General features: G+C 42.6%; 1 protein-coding gene across 2 annotated transcripts in view; it reads right to left on the minus strand.

The window, feature by feature from the left end:
- Positions 1–1,290: 1,290 nt before the first annotated feature.
- Positions 1,291–21,603, minus strand: part of TAB2 (TGF-beta activated kinase 1 (MAP3K7) binding protein 2) — a 198,913-nt gene continuing 178,600 nt past the window's right edge. For both annotated transcript variants that reach the window (XM_063917506.1, XM_063917507.1), the window contains 5 exons: positions 18,798–20,226; positions 14,342–14,502; positions 13,785–13,878; positions 11,278–11,373; positions 1,291–3,469 (listed from right to left, as the gene is read on the minus strand). In XM_063917506.1, the coding sequence (XP_063773576.1) occupies positions 3,324–3,469; positions 11,278–11,373; positions 13,785–13,878; positions 14,342–14,502; positions 18,798–20,226 (1,926 nt within the window). In that variant the 3' untranslated portion in view covers positions 1,291–3,323. The remainder of the gene's footprint in view (positions 3,470–11,277; positions 11,374–13,784; positions 13,879–14,341; positions 14,503–18,797; positions 20,227–21,603) is intronic.

The following is a 21,603-nucleotide window of genomic DNA, read 5'->3' on the forward strand; positions in this document are numbered from 1 at the left end:
ATTCTACAAGTTTGATACCCTGGCCGAGGAGGACCTTGAGTTGCTCATTCGGTGCTGCAGAGTCATCCGCACTCTCCCGCCCGTTTGGGAGCTTTGGTATAATCCCCATGGTCCTTACGGAGTTCCCAGCATCCACTAGGACGTCAGAGAAAATAAGAATTTACTCACCGGTAATTCTATTTCTCGTAGTCCGTAGTGGATGCTGGGCGCCCATCCCAAGTGCGGATTGTCTGCAATACTTGTATATAGTTATTGCCTAACTAAAGGGTTATTGTTATGAGCCATCTGCTCGTGAGGCTCAGTTGTTGTTCATACTGTCAACTGGATATAGTATCACGAGTTGTACGGTGTGATTGGTGTGGCTGGTATGAGTCTTACCGGGGATTCCAAATCCCTTCCTTATTGTGTCAGCTCTTCCGGGCACAGTTTCCCTAACTGAGGTCTGGAGGAGGGGCATAGAGGGAGGAGCCAGTGCACACCAGGTAGTCCTAATTCTTTCTTAGAGTGCCCAGTCTCCTTCGGAGCCCGCTATTCCCCATGGTCCTTACAGAGTTCCCAGCATCCACTACGGACTACGAGAAATAGAATTACCGGTGAGTAAATTCTTATTTTTACTATTTGATATGTTCAGATAATAATGAAGATATTGTTTATGATATACAGGCATGGGTATCTGTGCTATTGCTTTATTTCTAAGATTATAACGTATTATTCAAAATAGTCTTCAAGTCGCATTTCATAATGTTTGTATTAATGAAAATCTTTCAATAAAAATTATTTTGCAAAGAAGCAACACCTCCCAAATGAAATAGTTCAGAGGTTCACATCAGGGAGTCTCTCAAATAACTTAAAATGTGCCACTTTCCAGGTACTTATTATATAAGCCTCCACTTACAACAAAAAGAGGTGCTTGCTCCCCCCCCCCCCCCCCCCCCCCCCAATCATCTATGAAAGCAGAGGCTCCACCAAATTTGCTTTCAACTAAAAAGGTAGAGACGTCATTTCAAAATTAGGTTGTCTACCTGTGTCACCTTTACAAGGTGTGTAAGTATAAATAAGAGTATCGTCATGCATTAACAACTTGCTTATAATTAAGCATAATGTTATAGCTGCTTAACATGTAGTTTAAACAGGACAATAAACAAATAAAAATTAAATTGCTGTTCAATGAAAAACAAAATCAACAAACCAGAACTAGTTAGAATATATATTTTTTTAATTTTTATAAATAACTTATCTGTTACAAAGACTGTTTACCCAGCTAAATCACAAAACCATGAACTCAAGATATCCAAATTAAGTTTTATTAATAAAACAAGTAAAAATTGATTTGTCAATCTTCACAGAAAACTGCAGATGAAGCTGTAAAATGGTCTTTTTAACAAAAAGTATTGCTTGTAAGTGCTTTCTTTTTGCTGTCTAGCCCCATTAGAGTGCTGGAAGGCCTAAAAACATCACAAGCCTCTGCAACACGATTACCTAGAAATGTATTCTGCAACACAAGGAAGAGCCTTAGAAGTAAAGCTTATCACATTTTAGTTTACTGGTACAAAACCATAAAAACAATGAATTTAAGATGTTGAATAATTTACAGTGGATGACTTTAGTTATCAAATGGCTATTTTAATATAAAAAGTTTGATAGGAAATGGTAGCCATTGATTATAACCTTTTTATCTCAATATTTAAATAAAGCAGCAAATATGCACATTATCTGAGATGCCAAGCAGATATTGGTAATTTCAACAATTGTGAGAGTTACTTGTGAAATGCGTGATATTCCTCGAGCTGTATCCTTAAAAAAACAAAACCAAAAAATAATAATAATTAAAAAAAAAACAGCCTGTGCCTTTTCTCAACCATTATTAAGCATTTTCCTGGGGATGCAATAATCAGATTGATCCAGCTGTATGGTAGATTGGGACCTTTTGTTTAAATGTCAGCAATCCTCTTAAAGAGGAATGTTATAAATTTCAGACCATTCTAACTGGACCCATGTGTATCTGACAAGTAGGCCCCCCATCCTATGAAACTTATCAAAACAGACAGAGCAAAATAGTTAAGTTGATAATGAGGTTACAGTACTTGAAAATATGTTTAAAGGTGCACTTTGCAAAAATGTGCAATTCAGATCTCCATACTAAAACCTGCATAATTACAGACAGCCGCCATGGGGGTGTATTGCCTTCAAATAATTAATTTGGTCAAAGTTGTGTGATTATTAAACGCACTACGCTTCGCACAATTAGCAAATACTGCTTACAAAAGAAAAAACATTTAAGTGAGGTTCAGGAGATACACTTTTTTTTGAGAGCGAGAGAGAGAGACACCCACTGTAAAATTCAAATGTGTACAGAAAATTATTGATATACTCTTTTAAAAGACATTGTGCCTTTTCACAGGACATCAGCATATACAAGAAAGAAGTTCTGTTGGGAGAGATAACTAACAATATGAAACTATGCACAATGCTTTATTCCCTCCCGCCACCAACTTAAGGCACCATTGTTTTGAGAAAAGCTTTAAAAAAGGACATTGATTGTGCCAAAAAATTTAAAAGAAAGGAAACAAAAACCCTATTAAACTATACATACAGAAGTACAGAAAATTAATAAAGGCGAGAACAATAAAAATAAAGAAAAAAAAAATCAAGCAGGCTTTAGAGCTATGTACAAAATGGAAACAAACTAAAAAAAAAAAAAAAGCGGTGGGTAATTTCACTGTATCGTACAGACAATGCATGCAGTTTTTTTTTTCATTTTCTTCGTTACACTTGATTGTACTGATGCTGGTTTCACAAGCCAAGGGAGGTTCTTGAGAGGCACTATAACCAATGAACTACTAAGTCCTTTTTCTGTTCATGTGGCGGCAACAGGTCACAGCAAGTTGCATTTCCTCTCTATGTACTGTTTTTGGCGTTAGATTGTCTTATGGAGAAATAAAAAGCTGACCAAACTCTCACACTTCTCTTCTCCACTGAATATATTCAAAACACTCCAGTAACTTTTGCAGAGAGATTAGCAAGAGCCCAAAACACTGGGCACAGTGAGAATTCTTCTTAGAAAGGTTAATACTGTACATGGTACAGGTGGCAGTTGGGAACCAGGTGTCTCAGTTTTACATTGATCAGAGAATTTAAGAGAGGCAAAAGCCCAACTGCACACAATACAACACTGAGGTATTATTCTGTGGCTGACGTTTACCATAAGTAAACAACCAGAGGCCACACTTTCAGACTTAATTACTCCTATCATTTAGAATAGTTGTGTTGAATTTTATTTCCTTGAATTTCCAATGACACAAAAGGTATAAAGACCTACTGGCTCAGTAATGCCTGGGCATGTCACACTGTTCACAACGGTTTAAGGCAGGGTGGTTTAGAAAAGTACATGCAGTGCAGTTCCACTGAGACCCCTCATCTTCCTCCATGTCTGGAACATTCTTTGGTGTTTTGACAGTGGACCTTTGTTCTGTAAGGGAATAAAACATTGAGAGTTGAGAACATAATGGCGCTTTGTGGGTATCTATCTATTTGGATCTACCACAAAGTGAAAGGATAGAGGGCTGGCCTATTCCCAGTATTGTGATACATGCCTTAATTGTGTTTAATATTAGATTTCTGCTTAAATACATTTTTAAGTGAGGAATACTTATGATTTGTACAGATACACTTTTCCATGTGTGTCTATTCTTTTAGCAGTCAGTTTTGAGAATTTAGTGTTTGTAATGGAAAAAAATGAAACGCATAGTATACAATATTTCTATGTTCTCTGCAGAATGCAATTATATTAGCTCCACTTGCAGGCCACCTCACATGATGCTCTATATTGACACGCGGCTGCTACCTGTAATCCCTCTGCCTTTGGATTACCTGTGAGGCAGGTAGGCGGATGTAGGAAGCAGTCACCTGGGAGTAAATACGTGTGGCACAACAGACCTACAAAATCACTACATTTACATGCAAACCAAAAAGAGCAAAGACAAAACATTTGTTTTGTACACCAGGCACTATGTAAACAACGATTATATAAAAATTGACCAGCTCCATGGGTGTATGAAGTGTCTTTCTAAAAATAAAACTACAGTTACAGAGAAAAGGAGGAAAAAAAAACACGTTGGCTCCACATATAATTGTGTGTGCCAGAAGTCTTCCATAAGGCACTAAATGGAAAACAGTATATCAAGTATCTGGGTTTGGGCTGCGCTCTGTTTTAGGACTTTGGAAACTGCAGAGAGCTAAAAACTAATGTGTGAACATTTCTTTGTCAGTGGGGATAGAAACAGATAGAGTAAAAGTGAACTTACGCAGGGAAACCAGAAAACTCAACTCTTATAGGCAACGATCATTAAACTTACTGAAACCAATATTTGCAACAGTACTGTAAGCTAAATAACCATTTTCTGATTGCCAGACTAATGTCAACATATATCGGTGCTAATAGAATGCAGTATAGGCTGAGAGCTACACAATTAATTTGATCTTCTAAAGAAAATAAAAAATATATTTATATACTGTACTTATGAGCTGTTGTCCTCAAAGCACTGAGCTCATGAGTTCGATTGCCACCATGGCCGTAGATGTATGGGGTTTGCATGTTCCCCCTGTGCTTGCATCGGTTTCCTCTGGGTAATCCGTTTTCCTCCCACACTCCATAAATATACTGGTAGGATAATTAGCTCCCGACAAAAAAAATAAGAATTTACTCACCGGTAATTCTATTTCTCGTAGTCCGTAGTGGATGCTGGGAACTCCGTAAGGACCATGGGGAATAGCGGGCTCCGAAGGAGGCTGGGCACTCTAGAAAGATCTTAGACTACCTGGTGTGCACTGGCTCCTCCCACTATGACCCTCCTCCAAGCCTCAGTTAGGTACTGTGCCCGGACGAGCGTACACAATAAGGAAGGATTTTGAATCCCGGGTAAGACTCATACCAGCCACACCAATCACACCGTACAACTCGTGATATGAAACACAGTTAACAGTATGAAACAATAGAGCCTCTCAACAGATGGCTCAACAATAACCCGATTTAGTTAACAATAACTATGTACAAGTAATGCAGATAAACCGCACTTGGGATGGGCGCCCAGCATCCACTACGGACTACGAGAAATAGAATTACCGGTGAGTAAATTCTTATTTTCTCTAACGTCCTAGTGGATGCTGGGAACTCCGTAAGGACCATGGGGATTATACCAAAGCTCCCAAACGGGCGGGAGAGTGCGGATGACTCTGCAGCACCGAATGAGAGAACTCCAGGTCCTCCTCAGCCAGGGTATCAAATTTGTAGAATTTTGCAAACGTGTTTGCCCCTGACCAAGTAGCTGCTCGGCAAAGTTGTAAAGCCGAGACCCCTCGGGCAGCCGCCCAAGATGAGCCCACCTTCCTTGTGGAATGGGCATTGACAGATTTTGGCTGTGGCAGGCCTGCCACAGTATGTGCAAGCTGAATTGTACTACAAATCCAACGAGCAATAGTCTGCTTAGAAGCAGGAGCACCCAGCTTGTTGGGTGCATATAGGATAAACAGCGAGTCAGATTTTCTGACTCCAGCCGTCCTGGAAACATATATTTTCAGGGCCCTGACAACGTCTAGCAACTTGGAGTCCTCCAAATCCTTAGTAGCCGCAGGCACCACAATAGACTGGTTCAGGTGAAACGCTGACACCACCTTAGGGAGAAACTGGGGACGAGTCCTCAATTCTGCCCTATCCATATGGAAAATCAAATAAGGGCTTTTACAAGACAAAGCCGCCAATTCTGATACTCGCCTGGCAGAAGCCAAGGCCAATAACATAACCACCTTCCATGTGAGATATTTCAGATCCACGGTTTTTAGTGGTTCAAACCAAAGTGATTTTAAGAAAACTCAACACCACGTTGAGATCCCAAGGTGCCACAGGAGGCACAAACGGGGGCTGACTATGCAGCACTCCTTTTATAAATGTCTGAACTTCAGGTACTGAAGCTAGTTCTTTTTTGAAAGAAAATCGACAGAGCCGAGATCTGTACCTTAATGGAACCCAATTTAAGGCCCATAGTCACTCCTGCTTGCAGGAAATGCAGAAATCGACCTAGTTGAAATTCCTCTGTTGGGGCCCTTTCGGCCTCACACCATGCAACATATTTTCGCCATATGCGGTGATAATGAGTTGCTGTAACCTCTTTCCTGGCTTTAGTAAGCGTAGGAATTACTTCCTCCGGAATATCCTTTTCCTTCAGGATCCGGCGTTCAACCGCCATGCCGTCAAACGCAGCCGCGGTAAGTCTTGGAACAGACAGGGCCCCTGCTGCCGCAGGTCCTGACTGAGTGGCAGAGGCCATGGGTCCTCTGATATAAATTCTTGAAGTTCTGGGTACCAAGCTCTTCTTGGCCATCCACGAGTATCGTTCTTACTCCTCGCCTTCTTATTATTCTCAGTACCTTTGGTATGAGAGGCAGAGGGGAGAACACCTAAACCGACTGGTACACCCACGGTGTTACCAGAGCGTCCATAGCTATCGCCTGAGGGTCCCTTGACCTGGAGCAATATCTTTTATAGCTTTTTGTTAAGGCGGGACGCCATCATGTCCACCTGTGGCCTTTCCCAATGGTGTACAATCCTATTGGAAGACTTCTGGAGGAAGTCCCCATTTTCCCGGGTGGAGGTCGTGTCTGTTGAGAAGATCTGCTTCCCAGTTGTCCACTCCGGGAATGAACACTGCTGACAGTGCTAACACATGATTTTCCGCCTATCGGAGAATCCTTGTGGCTTCTGCCATCGCCATCCTGCTTCTTGTGCCGCCCCGTTGATTACATGGGCGACTGCCGTGATGTTGTCTGATTGGATCAGTACCGGCTGGTTTTGAAGCAGAGGCCTTGCTGGCCTCAGGGCATTGTAAATGGCCCTCAGATCCAGAATATTTATGTGTAGGGAAATAACCTGACTTGACCAAAGTCCCTGGAAGTTTCTTCCCTATGTGACTGCCCCCCAGCCTCAAAGGCTGGAATCCATGGTCACTAGGACCTAGTCCTGTATGCCGAACCTGCGGCCCTCTTGAAGATGGGCACTCTGCAGCCACCACAGTAGAGATACCCTGGTCCTTGGAGACAGGGTTATCAGCCTATGCATCGGAAGATGCGATCCGGACCACTTGTCCAACAGGTCCCTCTGAAAAGTTCTTGTATGGAACCTGCCTAATGGGATTGCTTCGTAAGAAGCTACCATTTTTCCCAGGACTCGCGTGCAATGATGCACCGCTACCTATTTTGGTTTCAGGAGGTCTCTGACTAGAGATGACAACTCCTTGGCTTTCTCCTCCGGGAGAAACACTATTTCTGGTTTATGTCCAGAACCATCCCCAGGAACAGTAGACGTGTCATAGGAACCAGCTGTGACTTTGGACTGTTTAGAATCCACCTATGCTGTTGTAGCACTTTCCAAAATAGTGCTACCCCGACTACCAACTGCTCCTTGGACCTCGCCCTTATAACGAGATTGTCCAATTACGGGATAATTACAACTCCCTTTTTTTTGAAGGAGTATCATCATTTCGGCCATTACCTTGATAAAACACCCTCGGTGCCATGTACATTCCAAACGGCAGTGTCTGGACTTGGTAATGGTAATCCTGTACCACAAATCTGAGGTACTCCTGGCGAGGATGGTAAATGGGGACATGCAGGAAAGCATCCTTGATGTCCCGGGATACCATGTAATCCCCCTCGTCCAGGCTTGCAATAACCGCCCTGAGCGATTCCATCTTGAACTTGAATTTTTTTATGTTCAAGGATTTTAAATATAAAATGGGTCACACCGAACCATGCGGTTTCGGTACCCCAACCCGTGTGGAATAGTAACCCCGTCCTTGTTGAAGTAGGGGCACCTTGAGTATTACCTGCTGGGAATACCGCTTATTAATTGCCTCTAGCACAGCCTCCCTGCTTGAGGGAGTTGTCAGCAAGGCATATTTTAGGAAACGGCTGGGGGGAGACTTCTCTAATTCCAGCTTGTACCCCTGAAATTACTACTTGGAAGAAACAGGGATCCACCTGTGAGCGAGCCCACTAATTGCTGAAATTTTTGAGGCGGCCCCCCACCGTACCTGGCTACACCTGTGGAGCACCCGCGTCATGGTGTGTACTCACAGGAGGCGGGGGAAGAATCTTGATTCTGGGAACAGGCTGACTGGTGCAGCTTTTTCCCTCTACCCTTGTCTCTGTACAGAAAGGAAGCGCCATTTGACCCGCTTGCTTTTCTGAAGCCGAAAGGACTGTACCTTTTTCTGTGAGGAAACCTGAGGTAAAATTATTTCTTCCCAGCAGTTGCTGTGGATACGAGGTCCCAGAGACCATCCCCAAATAATTCCTCACTCTTATAAGGCTCTCTATGCGCTTTTTAAGTCCGCATCACCTGTCCAGTGACAGGTCTCTAATACCCTCCTGACAGAATGGACATTACATTTATTTTGGATGCCAGCCGGCAAAATATCCCTCTGTGCATCTCCCATATATAAGACAACGTCTTTAATATGTTTTTATGTTTGCCAACTATTATCCCTGTTTGACAGGGTCACCAACCACGCTGCAGCAGCACTATCTGCAGGTCTCAGTCTAGTACCTGAGTGTGTAAATACAGACTTCAGGATAGCCTCTGTTTTTTTTTATCAACAGGTACCTATTAAAGTGGCCGTATCCTAAGACGGCAGTGCCACCTTTTTTGACAAACGTGTGAGCGCCTTATCCACCCTAGGGGATATCTCCCAGCGTAACTTATCCTCCTGGCGGGAAAGGGTACGCCATCAGTAACTTTTTATAAATTACCAGTTTCTTAACGGGGGAACCCACGCTTTTCACACACTTCATTTATTCATCTGATGGGGGAACAAAACACTGCCTGTTTTTTCTCCCCAAACCTAAAACCCATTTATAGAGGTTAAAGTCAGAAATGTATAACACATTTTTTATTGCCGGGATCAAGTCACGGATTGGATTGTGTATATGTCTCCACCTTGTCGACACTGGAGTCAGACTCCGTGTCGACATCTGTGTCTGCCATCTGAGAGAGCGGGCGTTTTTGAGCCCCTGATGGCCTTTGAGACGCCTGGGCAGGCGCGGGCTGCGAAGCCGGCTGTCCCACAGCTGTTACGTCATCCACCCTTTTATGTAAGGAGTTGACACTGTCGGTTAATACCTTTTACCTCTCTATCCACTCTGGTGTCGGCCCCACAGGGGGCGACATCACATATATCGGCCTCTGTTCCGTCACCATATAAGCCTCCTCATTCAACATGTCGACACAGCCGTACCGACACACCGCAGACACACAGGGAATGCTCTAAACGAGGACAGGACCCACAAAAGCCCTTTTGGGGGGACAGAGTGAGAGTATGCCAGCACACACCAGAGCGCTATATACTGCAGGGACTAACTGAGTTATGTCCCCTATAGCTTTATATCTATATATATAATGTATACTGCGCCTAAATTTAGTGCCCCCTCTCTCTTTTTTTAACCCTTGTAGACTGCAGGGGAGAGCCAGGGAGCTTCCCTCCAACGGAGCTGTGAGGGAAAATGGCGCCAGTGTGCTGAGGAGATAGGCTCCGCCCCTTTTTCGCGGCCTATTCTCCCGTTTTTTATGGACTTCTGGCAGGGGTATTTACCTCATATATAGCCCCTGGGGCTATATATTGAGGTATTTTTGCCAGCCAAGGTGTTTTTATTGCTGCCTCAGGGCGCCCCCCCCCAGCGCCCTGCACCCTCAGTGACCGGAGTATGAAGTGTGTGAGAGGAGCAATGGCGCACAGCTGCAGTGCTGTGCGCTACCTTGGTGAAGACTGATGTCTTCATGCCGCCGATTTTCCGGACCATCTTCTTGCTTCTGGCTCTGTAAGGGGGACGGCGGCGCGGCTCCGGGACCGAACATCAAGGCTGGGCCTGCGGTCGATCCCTCTGGAGCTAATGGTGTCCAGTAGCCTAAGAAGCCCAATCCGGCTGCAAGCAGGCGAGTTCGCTTCTTCTCCCCTTAGTCCCTCGCTGCAGTGAGCCTGTTGCCAGCAGGTCTCACTGAAAAGAACAAATTCTAAGACTATAACTTTCTAAGAGCTCAGGAGAGCCCCTAGTGTGCATCCAACCTCGGCCGGGCACGAAATCTAACTGAGGCTTGGAGGAGGGTCATAGTGGGAGGAGCCAGTGCACACCAGGTAGTCTAAGATCTTTCTAGAGTGCCCAGCCTCCTTCGGAGCCCGCTATTCCCCATGGTCCTTACGGAGTTCCCAGCATCCACTAGGACGTTAGAGAAAAGTGATGTGCATGTACATGTGTTTAGGGCAGACTAGATAGGCCAAGTAGTTCTTATCTGCTGTCAAATTCTATGTTTCAGGTGGCCACAGAAATAATAGCGAAGTCTCGTGAAGCAGTTTTGTCACATTGCATTGCGTTTAAGACGCACATTTGAAACAAAAAGACTTAAACGACGCTTAACGCAGAACTGAGTTACACAGATCTGTAGCATCAAGAAGCGATGTTTGGTGTGACTGCAGCAATAGTGTATGAGGACATCTGTAACATGGTAAGCCAACTGCTACCATTTCTGTGTTGCTTAGGGCAGATAATTGAGAACTAAATATGTATGCCATAGGTGCACGCAATGCATTATGTGTCTGAAACTCCAGGTCGACACCAAAAAGGTTGACACCTTCGGTCGACATGGACAAAAGGTCGACATGAGTTTAAAAAAAAAAAAAAAAATTGGCGTAGTTTTCTTCGTAGAGTGACCGGGAGCCCCAATTAGTGCACCGTGTCCCCACGCATGGCTCGCCATCCTTCGGGCAAGGTGCCTCGATGCGCTTGGCACAGGTTACCGTTCTCAATCGTAGTCCACATGGATCGTAAAGTATGAAAAAGTTCAAAAAACTAAAGAAAGAAAAAAAGTGAAAAACCCATCGACCTTTTGGTGTCGACCTGGAGTCCGGATACCATGCATCATATGCAAGAGGGAGATGCATTAAAAATTAGTGTATGTCTGGGTCTGACCAGATCATTGCAGTCTCAAATTAGGGTTTCTTAATTTACCATCCATACTTGGGGTTATCTGGAGAAACACTAGAGCAGGCCTGGCCAACCTCTCCAGATGTTGTGAAACTACACATCCCAGCATGCCCTGCCAGTGTTTTAGCATACCCTAATAAAAAATAACTGTGGCAAAGCATGATGGGACATGTAGTTTTACAACAGCTGGAGCGCCACAGGTTGGCCAGGCCTGCACTAGAGCATTATACACAATTGTACTGAACTTACCAACAGATGCTGTACCTTTAGGCTTTGGCGGCACAGGGCCAAGAAATCCAATGTTGTCATAAAAATTATGTATAGCACTGGGATCAAAGTGTGGCCCTAAAAAGAAAACATAAAACCAATAATTGTACATATATAAATCACTGCAATATAATGAAAAACTTGTGGAAAAATCCAAAAATGTAACATGAATTAGATTTACAAGCAGAATGATAGCTAAAATGTAGGTTGGTTTTTATTTTAAATATAAATTGTGAAGCAACAAGTGTTTTATTGACCAGTTAATGTTCATATAACAAGTGTTACAAATTGTAATCAAAGAGAATTGCAGTCACAATGAAGCTCTATATATGAACACCATGCCAATACAGCCATGTTACTGCCAGCATTACTGGCAGGGCTTCATAATAGCACAACAAGCAACTCCAATGTGGTATATTTCCAACTAATAACATGGTGGATTTCCAACTATTCTACTGGCAATTGCTGCTTCATTTTCCAGTTTAATATTCTTACTAACATAAAATATTAAGTGAAGTAAAGTTCAACCTCTTAGAGGTTTTGTTACTGCAGCAAAAAAACAAAACAAAACCCCCTAACATCATCAACAATCTGAATGGGGCATTAGACTTTCAACATCATTAAGATGCAGTGACTATGAAATGGAACCAACCCACATAGTACATATTTGAGCATAATTGCTTTGGTATTTTACATTGGGAGCAAAATGTAGAGACTACTACTACATCATCATCATCATCATCATCATCATGGCATATGGGTGCCTTTAGGGTGGGTTGGTTTTGTGATGGGAATTGGATGCTATCATGAACATAGTAAAGTCAGCTACCGCTACCGATGTATAACAAGAGAATTGGCTTTCTGTACTGATAAAATATTAACATGTGAATTCTTAATACACAAAATTGGCCCAGACTGAAACAAACCGATAGTCAGCCTCCTCTCTCTACACACACACACACACACACACACACACACACACACACACACACACACACACACACACAGAGAGAGAGAGGTCCCCTGGGTAGGAGTATGGGAATTCCCCCAACAGCAAAACAGGTACCAGGCGGCACTCGTTGGATTTGATGAAAAAAGTTATGTATTCAAGTGACAAAAAGCATGATGTAAAACAGACATTTCAACACCACACAGGGCGTTTTTCTCAAGGTGACATGCTTTTTGTCATTTGACTACATAACTTTTTTCATCAAATCCAACGAGTGCCACCTGATACCTGTTTTGCTGTTGGGGGAATTCCCATACTCCTACCCAGGGGACCTCTCCGTGTGTATTTACTTGAGGAGGGCACCGTGGTTATTATTACGTTTATCGGAGTGCCTATTAACACACACACACACACATATATATATATATATATATACACATACACATATATACACACACACACACACACACAAACTGAAAACTTGGCATTCGGTTTGCATGCTTCTGTGCATTGGCCAATTCACTAACTAACCCCCCATCTTTTATTTATTGATGTGTTGAGGATAAGTGAGCTTGCTATGATGAGCGCTGAGTGTTCTGTTTGTATGTATTTGAGTGATGTGGTCATGGGCTACCCTATGAGTGGTAAGTGCGTGTGTGTATATATATATATATATATATATATATATATATATATATATATATATATATATATATATATATATATATATATATATATATAACAAAGTACAGACGTGGCACTCACAGCAACTCCAAGAAATCACACAGTCAACAGAAGTTGTTGTAACGTTTCAGTGGACACCCCACTGACGACAGTGGGGTGTCCACTGAAACGTTACAACAACTTCTGTTGACTGTGTGATTTCTTGGAGTTGCCGTGAGTGCCACGTCTGTACTTTGTTATATTACTTCGGTTTTACGGAGGCACCGGCATTATACAAATAGAGCTTTAGGAGTGCCGTACCTTTCTCTGTATATATATATATATATATATATATATATATATATATATATATATATATATATATATATATATATATATATATATATATTTTTTTTTTTGTTCCCCATTTTATTACAGATGGGTGGCATTATGAGGTAGTGTGCAGTGCTGCTTATATACAGTTTTGTGCCTTGACATTTCACAAGGACTTGAGTCAGAGATTACAGTTCACAACTAGACCGTCAGATTGTGCCTACTTTATCTATGCCCTGAACATCCAGAGGCTTATTGCATACCCTTCATAAAGTGCCGACGAGAAATGTGTCGGGTATTTTTAGTGATAAGTTTTAGTATTACTAACTATTGAGTATGTTAACATTTAGTATTTAATATAGGAGATTTATGGCTGTTTCAAATTAATATATCATCACACTAGTTTCTCTTAATACAGCACTGTTACTTTGTCTTGCTCTTATGTTTTAAGAGCAATCTGAATTATGCACAACAGAACTGCAGGCAAAAACGATATCAACAGCCCTAGACATCAGGCTTCTCTACCCAAATGACAGTAACTCACCTCTTGCCTGAAAAAGATCAATTTCTTTGGTGAGACAGTCTATGTCAATCTGCAGCTGTCTGTTACAACTCCTTAACTGTTGCATTTCTTCCAGCTTAAAAAAGAAAATTCAAAATATTACACAGCTGCGCAAGAAACACTTTTACAATGAGGTAATTTGGGTAGAGAATGTTGTTAGGATTTAAGAGCCTTCCACCAGGGTACCCGCTTGCAGAAAGAAACGGACTAAAACTTTTAGGGATCTATTCAATTAGCCGCAGAAGCTGCCGGTTCCATGTGTAACCTGCAGAAGGCAGATTCAGCTTGCAGCCTACGGAGGTATAAATTCACAATGCAAGTTGCAGATGCCAGTTCGTGGCGAATCGAGTCCGCTCCTTAGTTTAATGCAGCCTGTATTCAGAGTACAGAATACCATCCTGCATAGTATTTCATAAAACATCTGTTTCAAACTTCAATTTTGGCAATAAGTAAAAACAATGTTGACCACATCACTGGGGTTAACTATTGTTCAATCTTACAAATTAACAGGAATTTAAAATAAGAAAATTAAAACTTACTGATGGAATTTGGGAAACAGAATTAGACCTATTTAGGCGTCTCCGAGTGAGATTATTTTCCATTTCATTGACCTCTGTTTTAAGTTTGTTCAGCTTTTTCTTTTGCACTTCAAGTTCTCGATGAAGTCGCTCCATTCTCGCCTTCTGATGTACCAGTAAAGCTACAAAATACATATTTATAAAATTAGGCATTAAAAGGACAACTTTTATAGGGAGGGAATTCAATTAAACACGCTACTGTAAAGTGCAGGGAACGAATGCCTGGAGCTTTTCAATTAGTCAGCAGATGCTGGTTATCACACCTAAATAATGCTGTATAGTTGTGGTAAAAGGCATTCTCCTTCTTAAATGCCAGGTGCAATGCTGTTGGCTTGGGTGGGTGCGGGTAGAAATCCACAGCTATTTGAATAACTCCGGCCACTCATTCCCCATGATATTCAATAGCACGTTTAATTGAATTCCCCTATAGAATTTGCTTTAAAAGCAAACTTTTTGCTTTTTAGTTAAACAAAGAGCTGACGCCAGGCTACTTACAATCTCATCTGAAATTAGTTCAAGAACAAATATCTAACACCAACATTAACTAGTAGTAAATCGATTACGAAAAGTTAACATTTGGAAAACCAGTTCACATGATAAATTTATACTCCCCATATTATTACCTTTATCTCATTACAGCCTATGTTAGATGTTACTGTGGATAACAAAAGAAGGCGCTAGATCAGTTAGAATGCAGCACCCTGAGCAATGCAGGAATAATGTAAAAATCCTTTATACAAAGTACAGTGACCACTCATTGTAGCAGATACTGCTTTCAGACATTGACTTTTTAATCATATTTTACACACACGGACACAATATATAACCACACGTAGTATGTACTGTAGGAGACTGCTGCCAATTTTTTTTATTTTCTATATTTTCTCTTCCATGATTTTTGTGGATGATCAATATTTTAGGACTCAATTTATTTCAGGCCAGAAACATTAACAGAATCATGAGAAATGAAGCAGCATCTACACTGTCTCACTGTGTCCCAATGTCATAAAGCAAAGTGTATCTCTTGTGTATTCCTCATTAAGAGTCCCCCCCCCCCCCCCCCCCCCCCCCCCGATTAAAAAAAAAAAAAAGTAACATTATTAGCAAAATGCTAATTTGAGCTTATTAGTAACTGGGCAGGTTAAGTTAGAACTTAACAGTGCTTACATGGTGACATTACTACAAAATGGGCCAGATTCAGAGATGGACGCAGTAAGCAGCGGCTGTGCTGAAATATGTAAAAAAAGCAGGAGTCTTGTGTAGAAAGACACCCATTGCATGCTTTTGTGATCCGCTGCTGCTTAGGAAAGACACAGCATCAGATTCCTCTGCGCGCACACTGGTCATCTGAGTAACCCTCAGATTACTCAGAAAGGCAGGTGTTGCATGTGTTTTCACGCTACAGAGGCCAGTGATGCTGCGTTGTAGGAAGCAGACACTAGCCTCGGCACGTCTCAAAAACATCCATTTTCAAGAACAATGGCTGTCACTGCCCTGACCACAACCCCAAACGGGCGCAGCATGTCAATAATGCTGCAGCTTAGAGGGAACTACGTGTGATCTATCAGAACGAGATCTGCATATGCAGTGCAGATCGCACACCATTGGAGATGTACGTAAATCATCTCTGACTTAGGCCTGATATGTCAATCATGGCACCTGCGACCACTCTGCATCATCATGTAGTGTGTACTACAGATCTGTAATTTACACACAACGTCCATTCCTATCATGCCACCTGATATTATGATACGGTCAAGTTCCCCCGAAACGATATATATCGTACAACATATCATGCAATGTGCATGCAGACTTGATGTATTGTATCAGTGCTAGATAGTCTGGTCTTTCAAGTGTGTATCCAGCTTTAGGCAAGGGATCTCTACTTTGAGATACTGAAATCAAGACATCAGCATCATGTTTGGACATCCTTGTTCAAAATAAGCAGCTAATAGGTTGACATTCATAATGCTAACAGTTATTGAAATGTTAACATGGATTTTCAGTTGCTGGAAAAAAAAAATGACTCAACCAAGACATCCTTGGATAAACAGCTATCTGCCATTTCAAAACCTACAAAGCTGTCCACCTGTACATCCAGAATGTCGACATGACACATCACAACATTATCAGAATGTCGACATTAGGGTCAGGCAGCGAGACGGGAGAGTTAGGGTTAGGCACTAGGGGGAGAATTAGGGTTAGGCACCAAGCGGCCCGATTAGTGTTAGGTCAAGTGCACTCACCGGAATGCAGCTCTACCGAAACAGTCATATGACCACTGGGGCCGCTGCAGCCATTGGGAGCAGGCAAGTCTCCGGGTGCACCACCAGAGACAATGTCGACATTCTATTATTTTATGAAATCGACATATCATGCCACACCCAGCTGGATACTTATTTTTTTTTTAATATGCCTAGGTTATAGCCCACTGATATATAATGCTGCTTGCTGAAACACAAATGAACGCATCCATCTACCCTCTCTGCAATTTTCCCGCTGTCTAAACCGTACCCTTCATCTTAATGTTGGGAGGAGGGAAGTATGATGTAAGGGAGATCTGTGACTAGCGGCGGGATGTAATGGAGTCCAAGATCGCAGGAGGTGCTGGGTGTCGGCCGATCTCTGCCATCTTTTTAAAGGGGCAATCGCTTACAAGGCATGATTTTGTGTTTGCCCCTTTAAAAAAGAAAACTGAAATCGGCTCGCATCCTGCACCCCTGGTGAACTCAGACTCCATTACATCCCACCGTACGTGTCAGAGTGACATCAGCAACTCTGATTTGAGGAACAGCCACAAATATCCTTCCCATCAGAGATCCCTTCCTCATTTTTAAGAGACATGCCTCATCAGATAGCTCCGACAGAGCACAAATAGAGTTGTGGTTATGTGACAAAACACATGCTAGCCATGGAACGCTATTGGCTGAGCTCTGTATTGGTCACATAACCACAGCGCTGGTTAGGCTGTGCTGAGGGCTCTCTCTGGGGACTTATTCGATTACGGTTATCAAGTGCTGAGTGCAATGTAAAAAAAAACGGCCTTTGAAAAAGCTGCCAGGTGCAGCGAAACGCGTCAGTGGATAGCCCACATTGGGAGCCACACTCAGCACTTTCCTGACCAACCTCCTGCAATCGAATGCCAACTATGTGGAGTCATCTACCGGTGTTTTGAACTTTACCGTTTAGGGTCACAGCTCTTGTGAGGACTCTGGCTACAACTATTCCAGGACACTAAATCCTCCAGTGACTCAGGTATCATTTATTTGAAATAAGAAATATTCTAACCGGGACTCTTTGCAAAGTGGCGCACAGGGAGGTGCTATAAAGGGAACGGACTTTCGAACTGTGCTGCATCCGATACCCAATCTGTGTGGTCTTTTTAAAAATATTTTTTTATTTGTGCTTTACGCAAATGTTTGGAAGCCCAATTTTATGGAAATAAATTCATTATCATCAAATATTTCTATGTGACATTTCATCAACAAAGCGCTGCTATTTGTGGAATTTAAACAAACAATACAAACAGTTTACATGTAAACTAGTATCTCTTTAATTGCAGCAACTTGAATTGTAGGTAGAGTATATCTTGAGTGTGTAACGGGCCCTACACACTAAGCGATAACACTGAAAGATATGAACGATTTTGTTCATTAATGAACGAGATTTAATTCACATCTTTCAGTGTGTAGGCACAAATGATCAACGATGCGCGGCCCCGCGCTCGTTCATCGTTGGTGCCGGGCCGCTTATACATGCAGACCAATATGGACAATGTCGTCCATTATAGCATGCATTGCTATGGGGCCGGGTGGAGTCCGTCACTCCCCCCCGCCACCGGGTCACCCGTCAGCCGTATCCAGCACCTCGGCGGCACATCGCCTAATGTGTAGGACCCTTAACACAAAAAAAGTTTCAGAATTAAATATGGATCTAAAAGGTGCTTTAGTCTTACAAGGGGATAAACCATTGTTCATGTTATGTATTACCATTGCAGTTTAAGAATCATATCACACCTAGCCTTATGTTGACTTAGCTGCAATGTATAGACTATGCAAAACAGAAGCGTCTTGCTTCAGAGGCGCTCATTCTGTGCAATCTAAACATTCAAGATAATCAGACTAACAAAGACCTGCATCTATGTTATGCTAAGTGCTGATTCTACAGTGGCATACATGTGACCCATCTGGATGGATATTAGCTGGTTAACCTGAAACCTGAGAAAGCCTTAAACAAAATACAAGTTGAGAATGAAAAGACAATTTTATACAGGAGTTACATTAGGCATACTGGTAAGTGAAGATCACTTTGTAGACGCAGTCAGTCATTCTAAAAGATATATGAAAAGCTTTTTTTTCCCCTCTACATTAAACAAATTTTTAATTTTTTTTGTACAAGAACAGAGAAAGAATGTTACCTTGTGTATATGCTGCATCATCTGATCCAATGCTTGGTTTCCTTGAGTCATTCATTCTATCGTGTACTAAAACAGGGTCCGTTAAACCAATACCTTCCGACTCTGCAAATGGAAGGAGATTTGTAGGCTCAAAGGTTGGGGATACAACCCCAGGTGAAACTGCAGGTGGTTTGTTTGGGGACACTGTTATTTTAAATGTGTACTTTGTGTTCGGCTGAGTCACAACAACACGAGGAGAAGTTGCGTTGTTTCCAAGTGCTCTGCTTTTGGGTGGATGATGGTGAATGAAAGCAGGACCCATGCTTACTTGCCCAGAAACATTCCTGGCTGTGGCTGCAGGACCAGAATTGGCTGAAATGAAGAGAGTAGGCTGATTCCGAAGAACCTGGTCATCACCACCAGGACCTGAAATGTAGACCTTAGGTTGGTTGCGGCTGATCATCTCATCGGAGTTTGGTGGGCTTGCAAAGTAAACAGTGGGTTGGTTCCTTGTGTGACTGCTTAAAGAAGATGGGTTAGTGGAACTTCGGGAATTTGTGGAACGCAACATTGAATTACTTCTTTGTGGTGGTTCAAGTTTGATTTCAATTTGGTTTTTCCTGGGACCAGTTGAGATATTTTGAATGTTGTACAGGGTGGAGGGTTGGGTGTTACCACCGGATGAATGAAGCACTGGCGCTTGAGGCGTAGTGGGTGAACTAATGGGCATATACACATGAGAGGTCTGGTGACCCTGCTGGTTCGATTGGGCTGAGGTATGTGACTGAGTATATGAAGAAGGCAGAGTTGTCCAGGGATTTGGCTGTGATGGCTGATAAACTTGTGTGGGAATCTGAGACATCCAGCCAGGTTGTTGGGGTGTTTGCCGTGGTGTGCCACTTTGAGAAGTAATATAAGGTCTAATATAGATAGAATTTCCATGTGGACTGTTAAGTACAGGCGGCGGACCACCATGTATGTGCAAAGATGTGGGGGTATTACGATTAGACTGGATATTGGGACCCAAGGTAACCATGATAGGATTGAACCTGGGTGATTGTAAGCCTGAAGAGCTTTTGCTGCCTAAATGAAGTCCAAACTGATGGCCGGGGTTTGAAGCATGAATTGTATTTGCCATTCCAAACACATTAAAATTGGAAGGCACATTAGCGGGTGCAGTCTGTGGCTCTTGTTGATACAGTTCGTTGGACTGCCCTCCCTGAAGGTGCCCATCACTTATGCTGTGAGTTAAAGTTCTACTGCTTCCATTCATTCTACTTCCGTCCCTGCCATCATGGTATTGCGACTGCAAATCCAAATTAAGGGACGTCATGTGATTTCTTAAACCAATGTCAGATTCCTCCGAAAAAGAGAAGTCTCCTTCACCATACAGGTATTTTGTACTTTCTTGGGATAGGACTGCACAGCAAGCATCCAGATTGTTGTTATTCTAGAAAACAGAATTCAAGATATAGGCATGTTATATTTAAAATGTTAACAGGTCCAGCAAATCCCATAACAAGCAATGTTTTCCATTTTACTTTATACTTGACAGCTATTAACCTTTATTGAAGGACAGTGTGTGAACTGAGCAAGTGACAGCAAACTAACGCCATGCAAGAGGTCTATGCATTGGCATCTTTCTAAACAAGATCAGCACTAGCACATGCTAAAATATGGTTAGAATATGGAGAATTTCTATCTATCTGTATAATATTGCAGAACCCCCTTCTCTTTTATGGACAGTGGCAGGTGGGTAGATTGAATGGGGCAGTACACCTGTCAAACTGTAATGTAGGTGTCCTACTTAAGGCAAGCTGATGGATGACCAAAACCTCCCATTGAGCAGGCCCTGCAATGTTGTTTCCCCTTGTATTTTATAGTGTTAAGCCACATTTTATCCAATTAACTTGCTCATTTTCTTTTTCAAAAACTGGTTAGAAATGTACTTACATTTATAAAAAAAAAAACTCAGATTTATGGTAAGATCTTTCTGCGTGGTACACTGGGCTCCACAGGGAATGACATTGGGGTGTAGAGTAGGATCTTGATCCGAGGCACCAACAGGCTCAAAGCTTTGACTGTTCCCAGAATGCCTAGCACCACCTCCTCTATAACCCCGCCTGCGTGCACAGGAGCTCAGGTTTTGTTACCAGTCCAATGCAGTAGCAGGTAAAAGAGACAACTGTTAGTAGCCACATACACCACACACTCACGACAGGAGAAAGTGTCAGCGGCTAATGCCATACCAAGCCCAGTGTACCCCGCAGAAAGAGATTTAACAATGGTAAGTTCTTACCATAAATCTCTTTTTCTGCTGAGGGGTACACTGGGCTCCACAGGGAATGACACTGGGGATGTCCTAAAGCAGTTCCTTATGGGAGGGGATGCACTGTAGCAGACACAAGAACCCGGCGTCCAAAGGAAGCATCCTGGGAGGCGGAAGTATCAAAGGCATAGAACCTTATGAACGTGTTCACCGAGGACCACGTAGCCGCCTTGTTCAAGGGTCGCACCACTGTGGGCCGCGCAAGAAGGTCCAACCGACCGAGTAGAATGGGCCTTGATGGTAGCAGGAGCTGGAAGGACAGCCTGCACATAAGCATGTGCAATCACCATTCTAATCCATCTGGCCAGGGTCTGCTTGTGAGCAGGCCAGCCATGTTTGTAAAAATCAAACAGAACAAAGAGAATCTGACTTCCTGATGGAGGCAGTTCTCTTCACGTAGATACGTAGAGCCCGTACCACATATAAAGACCGTTCTTTGGATGACAAATCAAGAGAGGCAAAGGCCGGAAACACAATCTCCTGATTAAGGTGGAAAGA

Source organism: Pseudophryne corroboree, chromosome 4 (genome assembly GCF_028390025.1).
Source record: "Pseudophryne corroboree isolate aPseCor3 chromosome 4, aPseCor3.hap2, whole genome shotgun sequence".
NCBI classification, from domain to species: Eukaryota; Metazoa; Chordata; class Amphibia; order Anura; family Myobatrachidae; genus Pseudophryne; species Pseudophryne corroboree.